Source organism: Chrysemys picta, chromosome 11, assembly GCF_011386835.1.
Source record: "Chrysemys picta bellii isolate R12L10 chromosome 11, ASM1138683v2, whole genome shotgun sequence".
Lineage (NCBI taxonomy): Eukaryota > Metazoa > Chordata > Testudines > Emydidae > Chrysemys > Chrysemys picta.
This window is the reverse complement of record NC_088801.1, coordinates 18,518,615-18,534,773: the sequence shown is the minus strand read 5'-3', so window position 1 is coordinate 18,534,773 and position 16,159 is coordinate 18,518,615. Positions and strand designations below refer to the sequence as shown.

Here is a 16,159-nt window from a genome sequence, read left to right as displayed (position 1 = left end):
AAAAATGATTAAATGTCTAGAAAACATGACCTAAAAGGAAAGATTGAAAAAACTGGGTTTGTCTCTTTTCCAGACTAAACAACTTGGGGGTGGGGGGGAGGAAGAGGACCAAGAGGAGACAGAATAACAGTCTTCAAGTACATAGAAGATTGTTGTAAAGCGGAGGGCAATAAATTGTTTACCTTAATCATTGAGGACAGGACAAGTAGTAGTGGGCTTAAACTGCAGTAAGCGAGATTTAAGTTAGACATTAAGAAAAACTTCTTAACTGTCAGGGTAGTTAAGCGGAACAAGTTACCTAAGGTGGTTGTGAAATCTCTGTCATGGGAGATTTTTAAGGAGGTTAGACAAACACCTTTCAGGGATGGTCTAGAGATAATGCTTAGTCCTGCCTCAGTGCAAGGGACTGGACTAGATGAGGTCCTCTATTGAGGTCTCTTCCAATTCTACGAGTTTATGATTCTGTATATCTAGAAACAGACCTTTTGCCTCCACCCCACCCACTTTATATATATCACAAAATATACAAAGTAGAAAACACACAGCTGCAATTTGCCTATCACACCATCCATAATTACAACTATAGCTAAAGGAATTGCACAGAATGTGTTTATCATGGGAATCCAGCTTATAAAACCTGCTTACAACAACAACAAAATCAAGTCTTCAATATAACAAGGTATCTTAAGAAGATTACGTTCTGTTCATTTTTCCATTTTACTTTTGGTTTAAAAAAGGGAAACTCTTCCGCAGTGCCAACCATTTAAACTTAGAGCCATTTTAAAAAAGTGTCATTCTAAGAGGCCGCCAAAAGCAGACAGTGATGTAGCTATTCTATCTACACTTTGGATTACACTGTGCTAGTTACAACTACATTCAAGACAATTGTCCAGAATACATTATGTACAACCATTTTCCAATGTCAGAGCCAACAGTTATAATATTTCCTCCATCCAGAGTGAAGAGAGATTAAAAAAAAGAAAAGAAATGGAACCCAGGTTAGCCCAAATCGGTACAGCAAATTTGCACAGTAGTTTCTTGGCAAGGTTTTTAAATATGTTAAGTTTGAGCAATTAAGTAATTAGTAGTACTGTGTCTACACCAGCAATACATTGCACTTTTATAGCACCTTTCATTTGAAAAACTCAAAGCAATTTAAGAGCCATTAATTAATTAAACCTCACAACATTTAAGTTCCCTGCCTTAAAGACAGAGAAATGATTGGCCCAAGCAACTCGCCTCTCTTTAAAGTGTTTTTTTTAAAATATGAATGCTACACTAACATAACACAACACTATTTTTGTAGCAAAAACATACGACATGAACCCATTTACAGTTGGTTCAGACATGAGACCAGAGGAGTCAAAGTTAGGAGGAATGGGATAAAAATGGGACTACCTTATTTTAAAACAAGCAAAAAGCTTCACATCCACTTGTACCAGCAGTGACCCATTTAAACTGAATTATCTTATTATACCCAGATGCAGATACATTCAGAACTTCAGAAACACTCCTTCTCTTGCCAGCATCATTAAATGCCACCTCAACTTTTGCTAATCTAGCATCAGGGAGACAGTTTGTAAGCAGCTCCATACCCCATCCTTTATAACTGGGGAAATTTGAAACATTCACTACCTCTTTAAAGGGGCAACATGCTGTAGTCACACCAGTTTCTCCACTGGTCCTCTCCTGATACCACCTCCTCAAATGCTTCTGACTCAATTTAATTATAAAGCCACGGGGTGCAGATGCAGCCCCTAAAAAAGATCCTTGGGGTGCAACAAGCCCAGTGGAGGATCCCAGAGTGCAGCTACATTGAAAGCTCCTTACGAGTCCTTAGGTACAGCCAGCTTCTAATGGCATCTCAGCATACGACCTGTCCCCAGGGTGCTATCACCCAAACCCCAATGCAGGGGCCTCCCCCCAGATGCAGCCACCACTCCCAACCACCCCGGGGCATCTGCCTCCAGGACCCCCCACCCCAGGCGCAGCTGACCCCACCCCTCCAGTGCAGGACCGCTCCCCCCAGTGCAGTTGCCCCCAGGGCCCCCACCCCACCCCACCGCAGACCACCTCCCGGAGCAGTTGCCCCCAGGACCCTCACACCAATGTGTTCCCCCGCAGCAGCTGCCCCCAGGACCCTCACACCAATGTGTTCCCCCGCAGCAGCTGCCCCCAGGACCCTCACACCAGTGCCCCCCGAGCAGCTGCCCGCAGTGCCGGGCCCCCCTCCAGGGTGCAGCTGCGCCCAGGGACCAACCACTCCCCCACACGAGTGCAGTACTCCAGCAGCCCTTGGGGCCGGGCAACCCCTCACGCGGTGCGGGGGCCCTGGAACAAGCTCCCGTCCCCTTCGCAGGGCGGCGGGCGATGGCTATAAAGGAAGGTGCGCTCCTTACCGCTTTGGCGCTAACACAGCCGGGCGGATAAGGGCGGCGACGGGGCCGGCTCGGTGACGGAGATTCACACACGAGGGAGAACTGACCCCATCACCAGCCCCCGACAGCGGCTCCGGTTCCTCCTACTGCCGCGGCAGGGACAGAGACCCGCCCCCTGCCAGTGCCTGCGAACGGCAACGCACAATCCCGCTGACCGACGTCAGCCTTGGCCATTTACAGTCCAGCCTCCGCCCCCAGAGCTGCCGCTGTGGTGCACATACCACTTGCGCATGAACTCGCCCACTGAGGGGGTCTCTGGCCAATCGTAACGGATAGTTTTACTGAATGACGGCCCTAATTACCAATAGGAAGTCGGTGGACCGGCACACAGAGACCCGCCTCCATGGTCCACCAACGACCAGTGGAATCGCGGCGTTGCGCTGACAGACGGTTTTCATGTCTAATGACAATCATGTCGGTACTTGTTCCCGTAGTGATATTATAACCCCCTTCCTCGCGAGCTCTGGTGCTGTGCCCAACCAGAAGGACCACTCGCTGGGAGCCCCCTCCCCTATCATCAGCAGCGAGCGTCTCCCCATCCGCCCAAGCCTCCGAAAAAAACAGGTCCCGACCGTTTCCCTAAAGTACAGCGCAGCCCGTGTTCGCCAGCGCAAGGCATCCTGGGAATTGTAGTCTCTTGTATTAGCATGCTCATTGCTTGCCCCCAGGAGCCTGTTTAGCATCGGGCCAGTCGGAGAGCACCGGCCTCCGTAATTCTTCCTACCCTCACCCGCCATCTCGCTTATTTATAGGAGTAAAGGAGTTCTGCCGCCGACTGCCATACAGTCCACAGCACTCTGCAGCCCCACCCATTGCTCTCTGGGCTCGTCGCACTGTCAGTCAGCACCATACACCCCGTCAACACAGCTCCCCGTTCCCCTAGTAAGTGCAATGCCTCTCTCTCCCCAGAATCGCTGGAGTCCTTCCCGCACCTCGTCCTTTTCGCCAACACCCCCTATAGAGCCTTCCCATTCAGACAGCCCCACACCTCAACATAGCTCCCCCACACCCCCTGCATAGCTCCCACCCCCGTGTAGCGCCTCCTACGCAGATCCCACCCCCGTGTAGCGCCCCCCATAGCTCCCACACACCCCGTGTAACGCCCCCTACATTACTCCCACCCCCCGTGTAGCGCCCCCCGCATAGCTCCCACACACCCCGTGTAGCTCCCATAGCTTCACCCCGCCCCGCTCCGTAGCTCCCACAGCCTTCCCATTGGTGCTGTCGCCCCGCCTCCCTTCCCTGAAGCTCACTGTCGCGGCGTTGCCCCTCCCCGTCATATTCCCGCGCACCCCCGGGACAAAGTGGAGGAGGCGAGTCAGGACACGGGATCACAAACCCGCCCTCCCCCACCAGCGGGAAGGGATGAGTGAGTCGGTTGGTCCGGCGCGGGGTGACACTCGGGGTAGGAACAACCCTCCCGCATCTCAACTACTCCCCTCCTATGCCCCCGGAAGCGCCGCTCGTGCACCCTCGGCCACTTATTGGCGGGGGATTTTTTTCCCCTGCGGAGGGGGGGGGGCGGTGTTTGGGACCCTGGCGGTTCCCGCCCCCGCTAGAGGTCACTTCCGGGGCTGAGCGAGCCCGAGCCCGCGCGAAACCCGCGTCGCTCTGAGGAAGTGTGGTGGCGGCTGCAGCGGCAGTAGTGGTAGGTGTGAGTTAGTCGGCGGAGGCGAGGCTGCCCTCGTCTTTTACGCGGGATAAAGGGTGGCCAGGCAAACTTAGCCAAAGGGTCTGGTCCTTCCTAGTCCCCTACGGATTGGGGGGCTGGCGGCGCCTTGCATGGTGGAGAGCCGCGATTATTTCCTTCTCCCCGCCCCCGGGTGGTCGGGCTGTGGACTAGCGCGCCCTAGGGTCAGGGCTGCGGTGTGTGGCAGGCCGTGTTCACTGGGGCTTCAGCAGCTGGGTGTTAGTCCTGTCTAACGCCACATACCACTGTCTGGCTCCCTCCCCCCCTTAATGATGGCATGTGCCCCTTAATGTTGATGCTCGCGGTGGCTTCCCAGATTGTGTCTAGGGTGGAAGTTGTACATTATTAAGCTGTTTGCTTACTGAGGCTTACTGTGGTGGCTGAGATTGTGCTGTGTGGGAGTTCATCTAGGTAGGGGGACTTGAGGCTAGATCGACTTGTTCTTGACTCGAGGAAAATCCTCGTCTCAGAACCACATCTGAGACCTGCATTTCTCTTGTGTGTTCATCTGAGGATGTAGATCCATGACCACCCAATGGCTAGTGACCCTTTAGAAAACATTGCAAATGTCTCATGTCACAGAAACCTAGCAGTCTAGGAATCTAGCAACTCAAAGTAATTAATATCCACACTGGAAATGATTACTCCATGTTCTGGGATTACTGCTTTTCAAACTTAACAAGGGGATTCACTTTTAGCAACTTGACTACAAGACTAATGAACGTCAGATATGTTAAAACGGAATTTTAATGACGTTGAAATGTATTTGTTAGTTCTGTCCCCAAAATGATTTGGGATGGCAAGCATCTGACTATAGAGCCCTACTCCAAATGAGAAGCCCTGCAAAATGTAGAGAGAAGTTAAACTTCACAGCTGTGCAGGAAACAGTTGAATGGTCTGGGACTGGGGTTCTCACCACAATTTTTCTGGTGGCCTCAAAGTGTGGACACCAACCCTTGCTGATAGCTGCACTGACACTTTTTCCTAAAATACTTTATTAACGTTAGAAAAAATAAATAAATATGCACATACACATCCAAATTGTTGTAATTTATTTATGTAGGTTTATTTTTTTTTTTGCAGACTCAATAATAAAAATAATGCTGTAAAAAGTTATATTTGTATGTTTGTTAATATCACTTTTCACAGGACACTTAATAGCTACCTGGAAGGCTGTGAAAAGTGATACTTGATATTAACAAACATACAAGTATCACATTTTACAGTCTCCCAGGTAGCTAGTTAATCTGCTGTTAAAAGTGATGCATGCATGTTTCTCAGCAAGTCCCAGGACAAATTAAGCCCTGGATGGGAGGATCGGGGTGGAAGGTAGCAGGGACCTGGGGGATGGATGCTGGGCTGAGGGAGGCAGCGGAGGACAGGGGTGATGGGGGTGCGACTGGAGCTGGGGGGAGGCACCCAGGGCAAGAGCCCACTGCCGCGCAGCTAGAGCCTAGGGCCAGCATCTGTCACTGCACAACCATGGCCAGGGGTCAGTGCCTAGGGCCAACACCCACTGGGGTCAGCATCTGCTGCTGCATGGCCAGGGCTGGGGATCAGCGCCTGGGGCCAGCAGCCCCTGCCATATGGCCAGTGCCCAGGGTTGGCATCCAGCGCCAGGGTTTGGGGCCCGTCCACGTGCAGCGTCGAGGTTCGGAGCCCACCGCCAGGGATCTACACCCACTGCCACGTGGCTGGGAACAGGGATCTGCACCTGGCTCTGGCGCCCGCTAGAGCCTAGCTTCCACACCCGCTGCCAAACGGAGTCAGGAGTTGGCGGCTGTGGCCAAAGGCCAGGGCTGGGGATCAGTGCCTGGGGCCAGCTGCTGCCACATGGCGAGTGCCTGCGGTCAGTGTCCAGAGCCGGGGGTTGGAGCCCGCCACCACGCAGCTCGGGTTTGGCGCCCACTGCCAGGGATCTGCACCCACTGCTGTGCAGTCGGCATCAAGGATCTACACCTGGGTCTGGCGCCTGCCAAACGGCCAGGGCCAGGGATTGGTGGCCGTGGTCAGCGGTCAGGGCTGGGGATCAGCGCCTGCCACCGGCAGCCGGGGCTGGAGGTCAGCATCCAGGGCTAGCACCTGGGATCAGTGGCTAGGGGTTGGAGCGAGCGGCTGGGCGTCAGCAGCTGCCACCAGGGGTGGTGCCACACAGCCAGAGCCAGGGATCAGAGTCCACCGCACACGACCGGTGGTTGGAGCCTGAAGCTGTGTGGCCGGGGCCATGTGGCCAGAGCTGGGGGTGTCTGCTTGAAACACCGCAGCTGGAGCCAAGTGTTGGTGCCAAAGCCCCATGGTTGGAGCCCTGGTCCATGCAGCCAGGCTCCCTAAGTCCCACCACCTGAGCCTGCTGCCCAACCACCCCAGGACTGAAGACTGAGTCCCACTCCCCCCACCCTGCAGGTCAAGAACTCACCTTGCTCCTTCAGCATTGTGCCCCTCCTGTCTCCAGAGGCAGTGCAGGGTGGCACACTCAGGAGCAACAGGGAGGGAGAGAGGGTTTGCCCCCCTCCCTCCCTCCAATCACCGCCCGGGAGGCCTGTGGCCGCACAAAAAGCCCCTGGTGGCCGCATTTGGGAAACGCTAGTCTAGGAGATAAGAACAGATATAACTTAGATAATATTTTTACTTCATGGTCTAAGAGACATAGACAAGGTTTTCATCTCGAGGCCAAAAGACCAAAAACATCAAGGCACTTGATCATGGCCTTTGATAGGCCAAGAGACTACTAACACTTTGATCTTAGCTACTCTCATAGCACTTTTCATCAGTAGATCTCACTTTACAAAGAAGTATCCACATTTTGCTGATGGGGAAACTGAAGCACAGAGTGGTGAAGTGACTTGTCTAGGGTGGCTGACCTGGACACTGGCACTGCTGAGAATAGAACCCAGATTTCTTGTATCCCAGTCCAATGCGCTGTCTGCACTCCCTCCCATAATAAGGGAAAAGTAATAATGTAAAAAATTAGGAAAAAGTAATTTTGCCAGTGGGCAAAAACATTACAAGGATAGATATGCTAAGTAGCTATCCAAGTTATTGTCTTACATAAGTTTTAAGGGGCAGAGAGATTGTCTCTCATCTGTGAAGTGCTTGGCACAATTTTGGGTGCTGTGAAATAATGCAGTATAAACTCAGATTTGCAGAATGTGGGCTTTTCATCGTCATTGCTTAATTCAGAAATAGTGTCAAAGATCTGGGAATAAGAGGAAGGATTTTTTTAAATAAATGCTTATAAAGAATGTCTATACAATCAATAAAACTAATAATAAATCAATATACAGGCTAAGAGAAGAACAGGATTACAAATGCAAATTTCTAAGAAAGAAAAAGTGGTCTTTGAAACTACTTTTAATTAACTCCTTAAAACTACATCTTAAATTGAGTGTTTCTTTAAGAAAATACTTATAAATTTTACCATAGATGTCAACAAGAGCTTTAGCGAAAGTGTTTTCTTGTTTGTGCTTGAGGTAGCACCAAAAGGCCGTAGTCGGGATCAGGATCTCAGGGTGGTAGGTGCTATAATAAACACATAGTAAAACAAGGTCCCTGTCTTGAAAGCTTGCAGCCTAATTTAAAATAAGATGTAACAAGAGAATAAAACATTTGTTAGGAAAGGAGGATGAGGGTAAATATTGTTAGACTGCTCTCTTAATAGGCTAGTAGAGAGTACAACCTCATGGTTCCAAATAATGTAATTTTTATATCTATGGATCAGTGATCCCCACTTATGCCTTCCCTAGCAATTACGGAGTTTCTCCATTGCTCATGTGTCAGAGCTCAGTGAGTCAGAAGGCCTCTGAATTCTCCCTTGGTCTTATTCAGCAAATGAGAAATTAGAGAAATGTTCCAAAAATTTGAAAATTCTCTCCCTGATCATCATACACTGCTCTTATCAGAGAATCTGAAAGTGCTTGATGAAGGTGAGTATCATGAATTTTACAGATGGCGAAGAGAAATGAAGTGCGACCTCAGTTAACCAGTTAAACGATATAATTTTAATAATTTAAATGGTTAACTTTTTACACAACATTTACAACATTACCAGAAACCATACAAGGAACAGCACCAAGCAGGGGCAGAGAATACTGTTCCACTCTTAGGGTCGACAGCCTGATACCCACAGAGGAAAAGGGCCAGATACTCTAGGGGATGCCCATTTTTTTTGCTACTACAGTCATGTGTCTGGCACCCTCTCTGAGGCAGCACGTTTGGAAATGTCAAGGGTCTCTGGATCCAATCCACAGTCAGTCACTGCTTTTGGGAACTGCCTTTCTCCTTTCCATTGGAGCTGGTTGGCTACTGAAGTTGACAAATGGTCATTAAATGTTATTGCTCATGGCTACTCTATTTAATAATTTCCACTCCTTGCCCCTGACCATCCCCCTTTCCCATCATTATTCAGGGACTCTTCTTACAAGAATCTGTCACAAACAGAATTGGCTTCGTTGTTTTGTCTGGGAGCCATAGGGGAGGTACTTGTAATCCAGACCTTTCTACCCAGATACTTCCTTATCACAGAGAAGAAAGGGGGAATATCTTGGTCTTATCCCAAGATTTAATAAATACATATGCTGCCTCAGATTTAAGATGGTAATGCTTGCCTCCATTGTATCTTCAGAGGCTCAACATTGTTTTATAGTTCTTGAATTTCAGGACACGTACTTTTGCATGGCCTTTACGCAGTCCACAGAAAGTATTTAAAATTCATGTTGGGGCCCAATTGCTGCCAATATAAGGTAATGTCATTTGGACTCTCCATGGCATTAAAAGTCTCTATGGGATGCTAATCCCGGATTGAGAGGCATCTGTGTCTACCCGCTAATGACTGGCTGATCCCAGTAAGAAATGGCGGCAAGCCTGGAATATGCCCTCTTCCTGTTGTCATATGGCCCTTCTGGTGATTTAAGAAAAATTGTGTCTTATCCCATCACAGATGAAAGTTCATAGGAGCTTTGATTCCAAGTGTGTGCAAGTCTATGTTCCTGAGGACAGATTCTTGATACAGTTGATAGAACTTGGGATACAGTCAAACTCAAGTACAATGGTATGGATGTGCCTGGGACTGTTAAGCAAAATGTCAGCATGTACGTACGAGATTCTGCTTGCCAGACTTAACTTGCAGCCCCTGCAATTCCAGCTCAGATCTGTCTGTTCGCAGAACAAATAACAGTCGTGGTCCTATTTCATGTGCTGTCAGAATAGAGATGGTGGTGGGAACCCAAGAACGTATCTGGTGGGATATTGTTCCTACCCCTTTCTCCAGTTACTTTAACCAATTAGTTTAATCATGGATGTTTCAAGGACAGGTGGTCGAGCCCACTTGAACCACATAAAGATGCAAATGACTTGGTCCCCAGCAGACATGAAACTCCACATCAACGTCCTGGAAGCCTGCATGACCTTTCTAATGGTTCTCCAAAACTACACAGTGCAGATCCCAGTGGACAACATGTCCAGAATGCACTACATAAACAAGCAAGGAGGTGTATGTTAGTGTCCCCTCTACCTGAACACTATTGAGCTCTGGACATGGTGCCTCTGACATGGGATACTCCGATGTCTGTTCTACTCTGAGGGGTAAGTAACAATTTGGTGGACTTCCAGAGCAGGTAACTGGTTGCCAATCACAAGTGATTGCTGCAGAGATCCATAGTAGAGTAGATATTCCTTTGCAGGAGGATTCTGATAATAGACCTTTTTGTCACTGTTGTCAATGCCAAGTGCCAGAATCCTATGACCCTTCTACTACAGGAGACCAGGGTTACTACCATTTATTTTCCTTCTGCAGTGGTTGTAAGGCTTCTTGTGTGCTTTTTGACCAATTCCCCTGATCCTCAGGGTGATTTCCAAGATCAAATGAGACAGAGCCAAGATCGTTCTCATTGCTTCCTACAGGCCATGGCAATTTTGTGAGACAGACCTCCTGCACATCCTTTGAACTACTTATCCAGCTCTCAGATCTGAGCAATATGGTCTTGCAGCACCATGGCCAGATACTGCATCCAGACCTGAAGTCACTGCAACTGATATTGTGGCTGTTGGCTGGTTAAGCACCACGGATAGAGACTGTTAGGTCAGGAAAACTTCAACTAGAGAGAAAACTAGACCCAGAGCAGACATCAATACCAAAGATCCTCAAATATTTATTGAACAAAAGGCTAGCCTTTTCAGCTTGATTTCAGGGTCTGCCTCACAGCAATCTTGGCTTGTCATCCTGGTGTAGTTGTGTTCAGTTTTTTCTGCTCCTTGTCCCCTGACTGCCCCTTCCTGGGACCCTCTACTCCAACCTCCCCCCTGGGATCCCACCCCCATCCAACCCCCCCTGCTCACTGTCCCCTGCCTGCCCGACCCCTATCCACACCCCCACACCCTGATCTTGGGGACCTTGCTTTTATGATGTTGACAGAACCAAACTATTCACACAGTTTCCTGCTTCGTTCTTAGGCGAGTCCTAAGGTCAGGCCATCTCATCTTGGAAGATATTGAAATGGATAATACAGTGTATCTCACTTTATTACTGTTGGCTGGTGTGCCTCTCCCACTGAATATCGCTGCACATCAGAACACAAGCAACAACCTATGTCTTCTTCAGAAATGTTCCAGTTTCCAAGATCTACAAGGTGGCAACCTGGCATAAATATTATGCCTTGGGCTTATCCACCAGGTCAGGTGCCAAGTTTGGAAGAGGTGCACTGCAATATCTCTTCCACTGTTGTAGCTGAGACTCCGCCTCATACCATTTGGAGGGGTTACTAATTGTCCGTCACCAGTGGTGGGAGCAACACTGATACAGGCTTGAAGACAGTGGTTAACTGTGTTTCTTTGAGATATTGTCTGTGGATCCCATGACCTGTACTCCATCCCCACTTTTCAGAGTCCTCTGTTATCATGGGCTTTGAATTGTGAGGGAAGTAAAGGTCAGGATGGCTGTAACTCTCCTTCATGCCCTCGCCCGGGGCACAGGGTGCATGTGCATCCCTGACAGATGTTGCTATTCAGAAGAATCTGATTTCATGCACACAGAGAGTGGGACCCATGCTGACTAAAACATTTCAGAGATCCATGTTTACTGTAGGGTAAGTAACCATTCTTTTTGTGCTCTGTTGTAGATGGTTGTGATTTTTATTTCTTATTTAAAGTTGTACACTTTGCCTGTAAACTCATCTATTTTTTTGTACATCTGTGAAATTCTTAAGCTGTTAGTCTGTGATACAAAGCATAAGAGATTTTTTCATTTAGTCTTAGGGTTCATTGTTTGTTTTCTTTGAGTTATCATGTGAGTTTTATGAAGGGTGGGGGGACTGTATGGGTTAGGTAAATTAGAGCTGAGCTGATCTTATACTCCTAAAAAGTTTACCTCCAATTTGGGCATATGTGCCCTTTGTTTCAATTTAAACTTTTTGTTAATCCTTGATTTTTGTGTTTAGTCTTATCACGTTTAAGTCACAGGCAAAGGGTAACTAAATGCATCTGACAAAAATATAAAGGTGTTCATTCAACAAGTTAGAAACCAGCTTTCTTTGTTAAATGATAAGAAAGCTTGAACTGCAAACCAAGAGTTAATTGTCTAAACTAACATCTGTTGAGAAAATAGTACAAATCAACATCTATATCATTTAGCAGTTAATCATTTCATGATAAGACTATTACTTATTGCTACATATAGCTATAACATGTATTGTATTAGAGTATTCAGTACCCAATTCCTAGCCTCTTGTTTGTTTCTTGCAGGTTCAACATGTCAAACACAGTCCAAGAAACTTCTACAGTTGGAACTTCTTGTTCTGAAGATGCTGATACTAAGCTATCCTTCTTACCTGAAAAACTAAGGGAAAGACTGCTTCCTTTTCAGAAGAAAGGCATCTTGTTTGCACTTCAGAGAAGCGGCAGGTAAAGTGCTTATATCATGGTATGCTGAAAGTAGTAATTCTGTTTTAGAAGTCTGTTTCTGGAACAATTACAAAAGCCTTACAAAAACAAGTGACAGTTAAGTTTCTAAAACATAACTTGCCTTATTGAATATATTCTATATGGCTTAAAAACAAATTTTAATTTTCTTAAAGAGTAAGTAGATACTAATAATGCTGTATTCTTGAGCAACCCTGAATACCAAACCAGTGTCTATATGAAGGTAAAAATCAGTAAGGACAGAAAGTTTGTTTTATACTTCTACTGGGTTCTCCAAAACTGACCATTTACTCGTTTCTATAGGTGTTTTTTTTGAGGGGGGGGGGTGAGGAGGGTTACGGGCATAGCTGAGAGCATTCAAGAGAAAAACAGCTTGGGCAGTTGAAAGATAGAGAGATTTTGTTGAATAAGGGCTACTAACAAATGTGTGAGCATTTCAGCTGCATTCATTTGGGGTTGGTTTAAGCAGGCTTGTGGTGACTTATGAATTGGTACTTTTCTGTTATGTCTACTATCCTATGCTACAATCTAAATTCTTGTATGTGGGGAGGAAGTGAGGAATTAAGACTTTGCCTATATTTTTGTAAAATTAACCTTTAAGATATTGTAAATTGGTGAAGGAAAGACTGGCTGAATTTGCAGATGGGCTACAACAATGGTTCTGAGCAGCTTGAGCTGCTCCCCTTTATTTCCATGGAGTGTTAACTCTGAAGCATAATTATGGTAATTTAAGAGTCAAATAATTGATAATGCTGTACTGCTGATCAAAGCATGCATTAAAGAAGACTGATCATATTATGAAGATCTGTGTAATCTACTTCAAAAGGATACCTCAGGATAGGTTGATGGTGGAGTCTAGGAGATTGCTGCCATTTTATTCATATCTTGAATCATGTCCATGATAATCCATTGTGAGGGAGGTGTTACTGAGGTAGTTGGGGCCAAAGCTATATAAGGCTATATAGTTTAAAAAGATCACTTCGAATTTTGTCTAGAAGTAAACTGAGTCAGGACTGACTACAATGTAATATGACCGTTAGAGCTATTAAGTGCTTCTTATTGCCACAGAGATCCATATGCTATGTATATAACGTGTCAGTGTAACAAGTACGTTTGTGGAAAGAATTAGTAGAAAAATATCCCATCCTATTTGCTATGATGACTTACAGTACAGAAGAAAAATGAAAGCTGACAGCTTGGAAGATCACTGGACATTTTTGTGAGATGTTCTGTCCCACATACCCTCAATTAACATGGCAGGCACAGGGATACCAAGAATTTCAGTGCTCACAGAAGTGGTGTGTGTGTGTGTGTGTATATATATATATAATATTTTTTTTTCAGTGAAACAAAGTAACATTCCAAACTTAGCGTTGCAGCATGTTTTGTTAAAAAATATTACTGAGGGGCTATTTTACCATTCAATCTCGCTTTAAACCTTAAACAGAACAGCACAAACACAGTAGTGCCTTAAGTTCTAAGGGGTGCTTAGAAACCATTTATTTTTTTGTGGAAGGGAAAGTGTGTGCTTTCTCCCCTAATCTCTCTCCAGTTTTCCATTTTTAGTCTTTGTCCTCAAAGTTTACCGTGACATAGAACCTTTGCTTGGGTCACGCTCCCTCAGAAATTCTTCATCTTAATACTGTGCATCTGGCCAAATAGATTTGGGGCAGTCAGCAAGGAGGAAGGACAGCCCAGTAGTTAGGGTGCTAGGCTGGTACTTGAGAGATCCAGGTATAGTTCTCTGCTCTACCACAGACTTCCTGTGTCCTTCCTTAGGCAAGCCACTTGGGGTAAGGGTACATTGCAATGTAAGCCTGGGTCTTTGGGACTCAAATGCTCAGGCTCAGTGTTTCTATGACCAGGCTTGAACGTTCACACTGAATATTGACCCTAGGTTTGGAATTTCTGGACCTGGGTCTCTGACCCTTGCTCACATGTCCACATTGCACTACACAGATTCGAGTCAAACCAACCTATCTTAGGCTTCCTACTGCTCTTCCCAGCTGCAGCCTCTCTAGCTCTTTTGTTTGTGGTGCACTGTGGGAAAACTTGACTGTGCATCCCCTGGCACTTTACTGGAAGTTGCCTCATCCTTCCAAGCTGTATTTTGGGTCTGCATGCTCCTGGCAGCCAGAGCCAGCAACATGGAGAAGTCACTGTTGAAGAACTTGCCCTGCTTAGGCTTCATTCCCATGTCTGGAAACAGGCAGAGCATCCATGAGATGCTGCTGATTGTTTCGGTGGCCTTTTCTGACCTATCAAAAGCACCTGGAGGAGGAGAACAATACAGACATAGCAGACTCCAACTGGATAATGCTGCTTTGACTGTCTGTATAGCCGCTAATGGGCCTTGTGTAGACCGGCACTTCTGGAGCAGGACCACAATCACAGACTGGTGGAATCACATAGGCATGTGGATGTGGTAGGAGCAGCAGTGGGTCCAAAACTTTCGCATGAACAAAGCCATTTTTCTGGAGGTTTGTGAGTAGCTTGCTCTGATCCTGCAGCGTCAGGACATATGCACATGGGTGGCCAGTCTGGTCCAGAAGTGGGTTGCTATGACCATCTAGAAGCTGGCCACTCCCGACTACTACAGGCCCATTGCCAACCAGTTTGATGTTGGCAAGCCAACTCCGGGGGCTGTGGCTGCGGAGGTTTGAGGTGATCAGTAGTGTGATTTACTCAAAAAGGTGATGGGCATAAACAATGTCCTTGAAGTAATTGCCAGTTTTGAAAGAATGGGGTTTCACAACTGTGCTGGGGCCATTGATGGGACTCCTGTGCCCTTAGCTTGCCCTTCTCAAGGAGGAGATAAATACCTAGACTGCAAAGGGTATTACTCCATTGTTATGCAGTCTCTGTTCAGCCACAGAGGCCGATTTATGGACACCAACATGTGCTGCACTGGAAAAGTTCACAATGCCAGTGTTTTCCACTGATCAGGAGTCTGCCTTCATGGACAGGTCAGGATGCTAGTCCCATCAAATGACACTGTCATAAATGTTACTCTAGGATACCACACATCCCTTTTGCTTTGGCTTATGAAACCATATCCTGATCTCAGAGGCCCTGGCAAAAGACAGTTTAACTATACCCTCAGTAGGTATAGAATGGTGGCTGTGCATTTAGCAAATTGAAATCCGTTCTGGTGCGGCTCACAGAAACATTTGGATTCCCATGTCATCAATGCTGTCCACATTATTGTGGCTAGCTGTGCTCTTCACAATCTTTGTAAAGCCGAAGAAGAGTCATTTGCATTTGAGTGGACCTATGACAGCAGTGGTTTGCTGAACTGGTTCAGTCAGGCAGAAAGTACACATGTCACAAATGGAGCAGGATGCACCATGTGCAACAGAAATCAGGGATTCTTTGTGTGCCCACATTATGGACTAGCATGGACCAATGGAAGAGGGAGAAAAGTATGTTTATGAATGTATTTGTACAGCATTGTCAATAGTAAATGATGTACTATTGCTGTATACTCTGAGTGGGATGGGGATGTGATTATCATGAATTTTTACTTATGAATGAAATGACTGCCTATGCAGTGGAGAGAAATGGGGGTTTGTGTGTTGTGAACTGGATTTTCATTATGGATTCATCTCAAAAAGTGTATTGAAAAATTGTTTGAATACAACTTCCCAAGTATGCCTTCTCATGTCCATCATTATTCTTTGCGATACACACACATGATGTGAAGCAGTGATTGTAATAAATGTTCCTAATGAAACAAAATCCTTTATTTGTTACATGTCTGTTTTACAAAAAACAGTATTAAAGAATTGACAGGGAGGCCAGCAGTCATGAAAACACCAAAACCAATAATAAAATAAAGTGCATAACAAACATTGAATAATACAAAACAGTTAAACCAGTGAAAACAAATAATACCCCTACTTCTGCATGTCTCCTGCCCCCCCTCCTCCCGTTATCTTTCCTTCTCTACAATGTTTTTTGCATGCACTTGGTGCTGCTGCGGTGGAGAACTGCAGGAGGTACACTTGCCCTGTCCAACTAGCATTCACTCCTGGTTGCGTAGGTCATCCAACCATGATATTGTCCAATGCGTTCCTGGTCTGCAAGAGATGGTACTGTAGAGGGGACTCAGGATGTAGTT

General features: G+C 46.5%; 1 protein-coding gene across 7 annotated transcripts in view; it reads left to right on the top strand.

Annotated features, from left to right (window-relative positions):
• The first annotated feature begins 3,687 nt into the window (after positions 1-3,687).
• Positions 3,688-16,159, top strand: part of ZRANB3 (zinc finger RANBP2-type containing 3) — a 106,830-nt gene continuing 94,358 nt past the window's right edge. For 2 of the 7 annotated variants that reach the window (XM_005286818.4, XM_065560504.1), the window contains exons 1-2: positions 3,872-4,086; positions 11,863-12,021. In XM_005286818.4, coding sequence (XP_005286875.1) covers positions 11,870-12,021 — 152 coding nt within the window. In that variant the 5' untranslated portion in view covers positions 3,872-4,086; positions 11,863-11,869. Of the gene's footprint in view, positions 3,844-3,870; positions 4,087-9,432; positions 9,709-10,575; positions 11,208-11,862; positions 12,022-16,159 lie in introns of those variants that run through there. The other 5 variants (XM_005286813.5, XM_024099739.3, XM_005286814.5 and 2 more) reach the window with 5 other exon arrangements.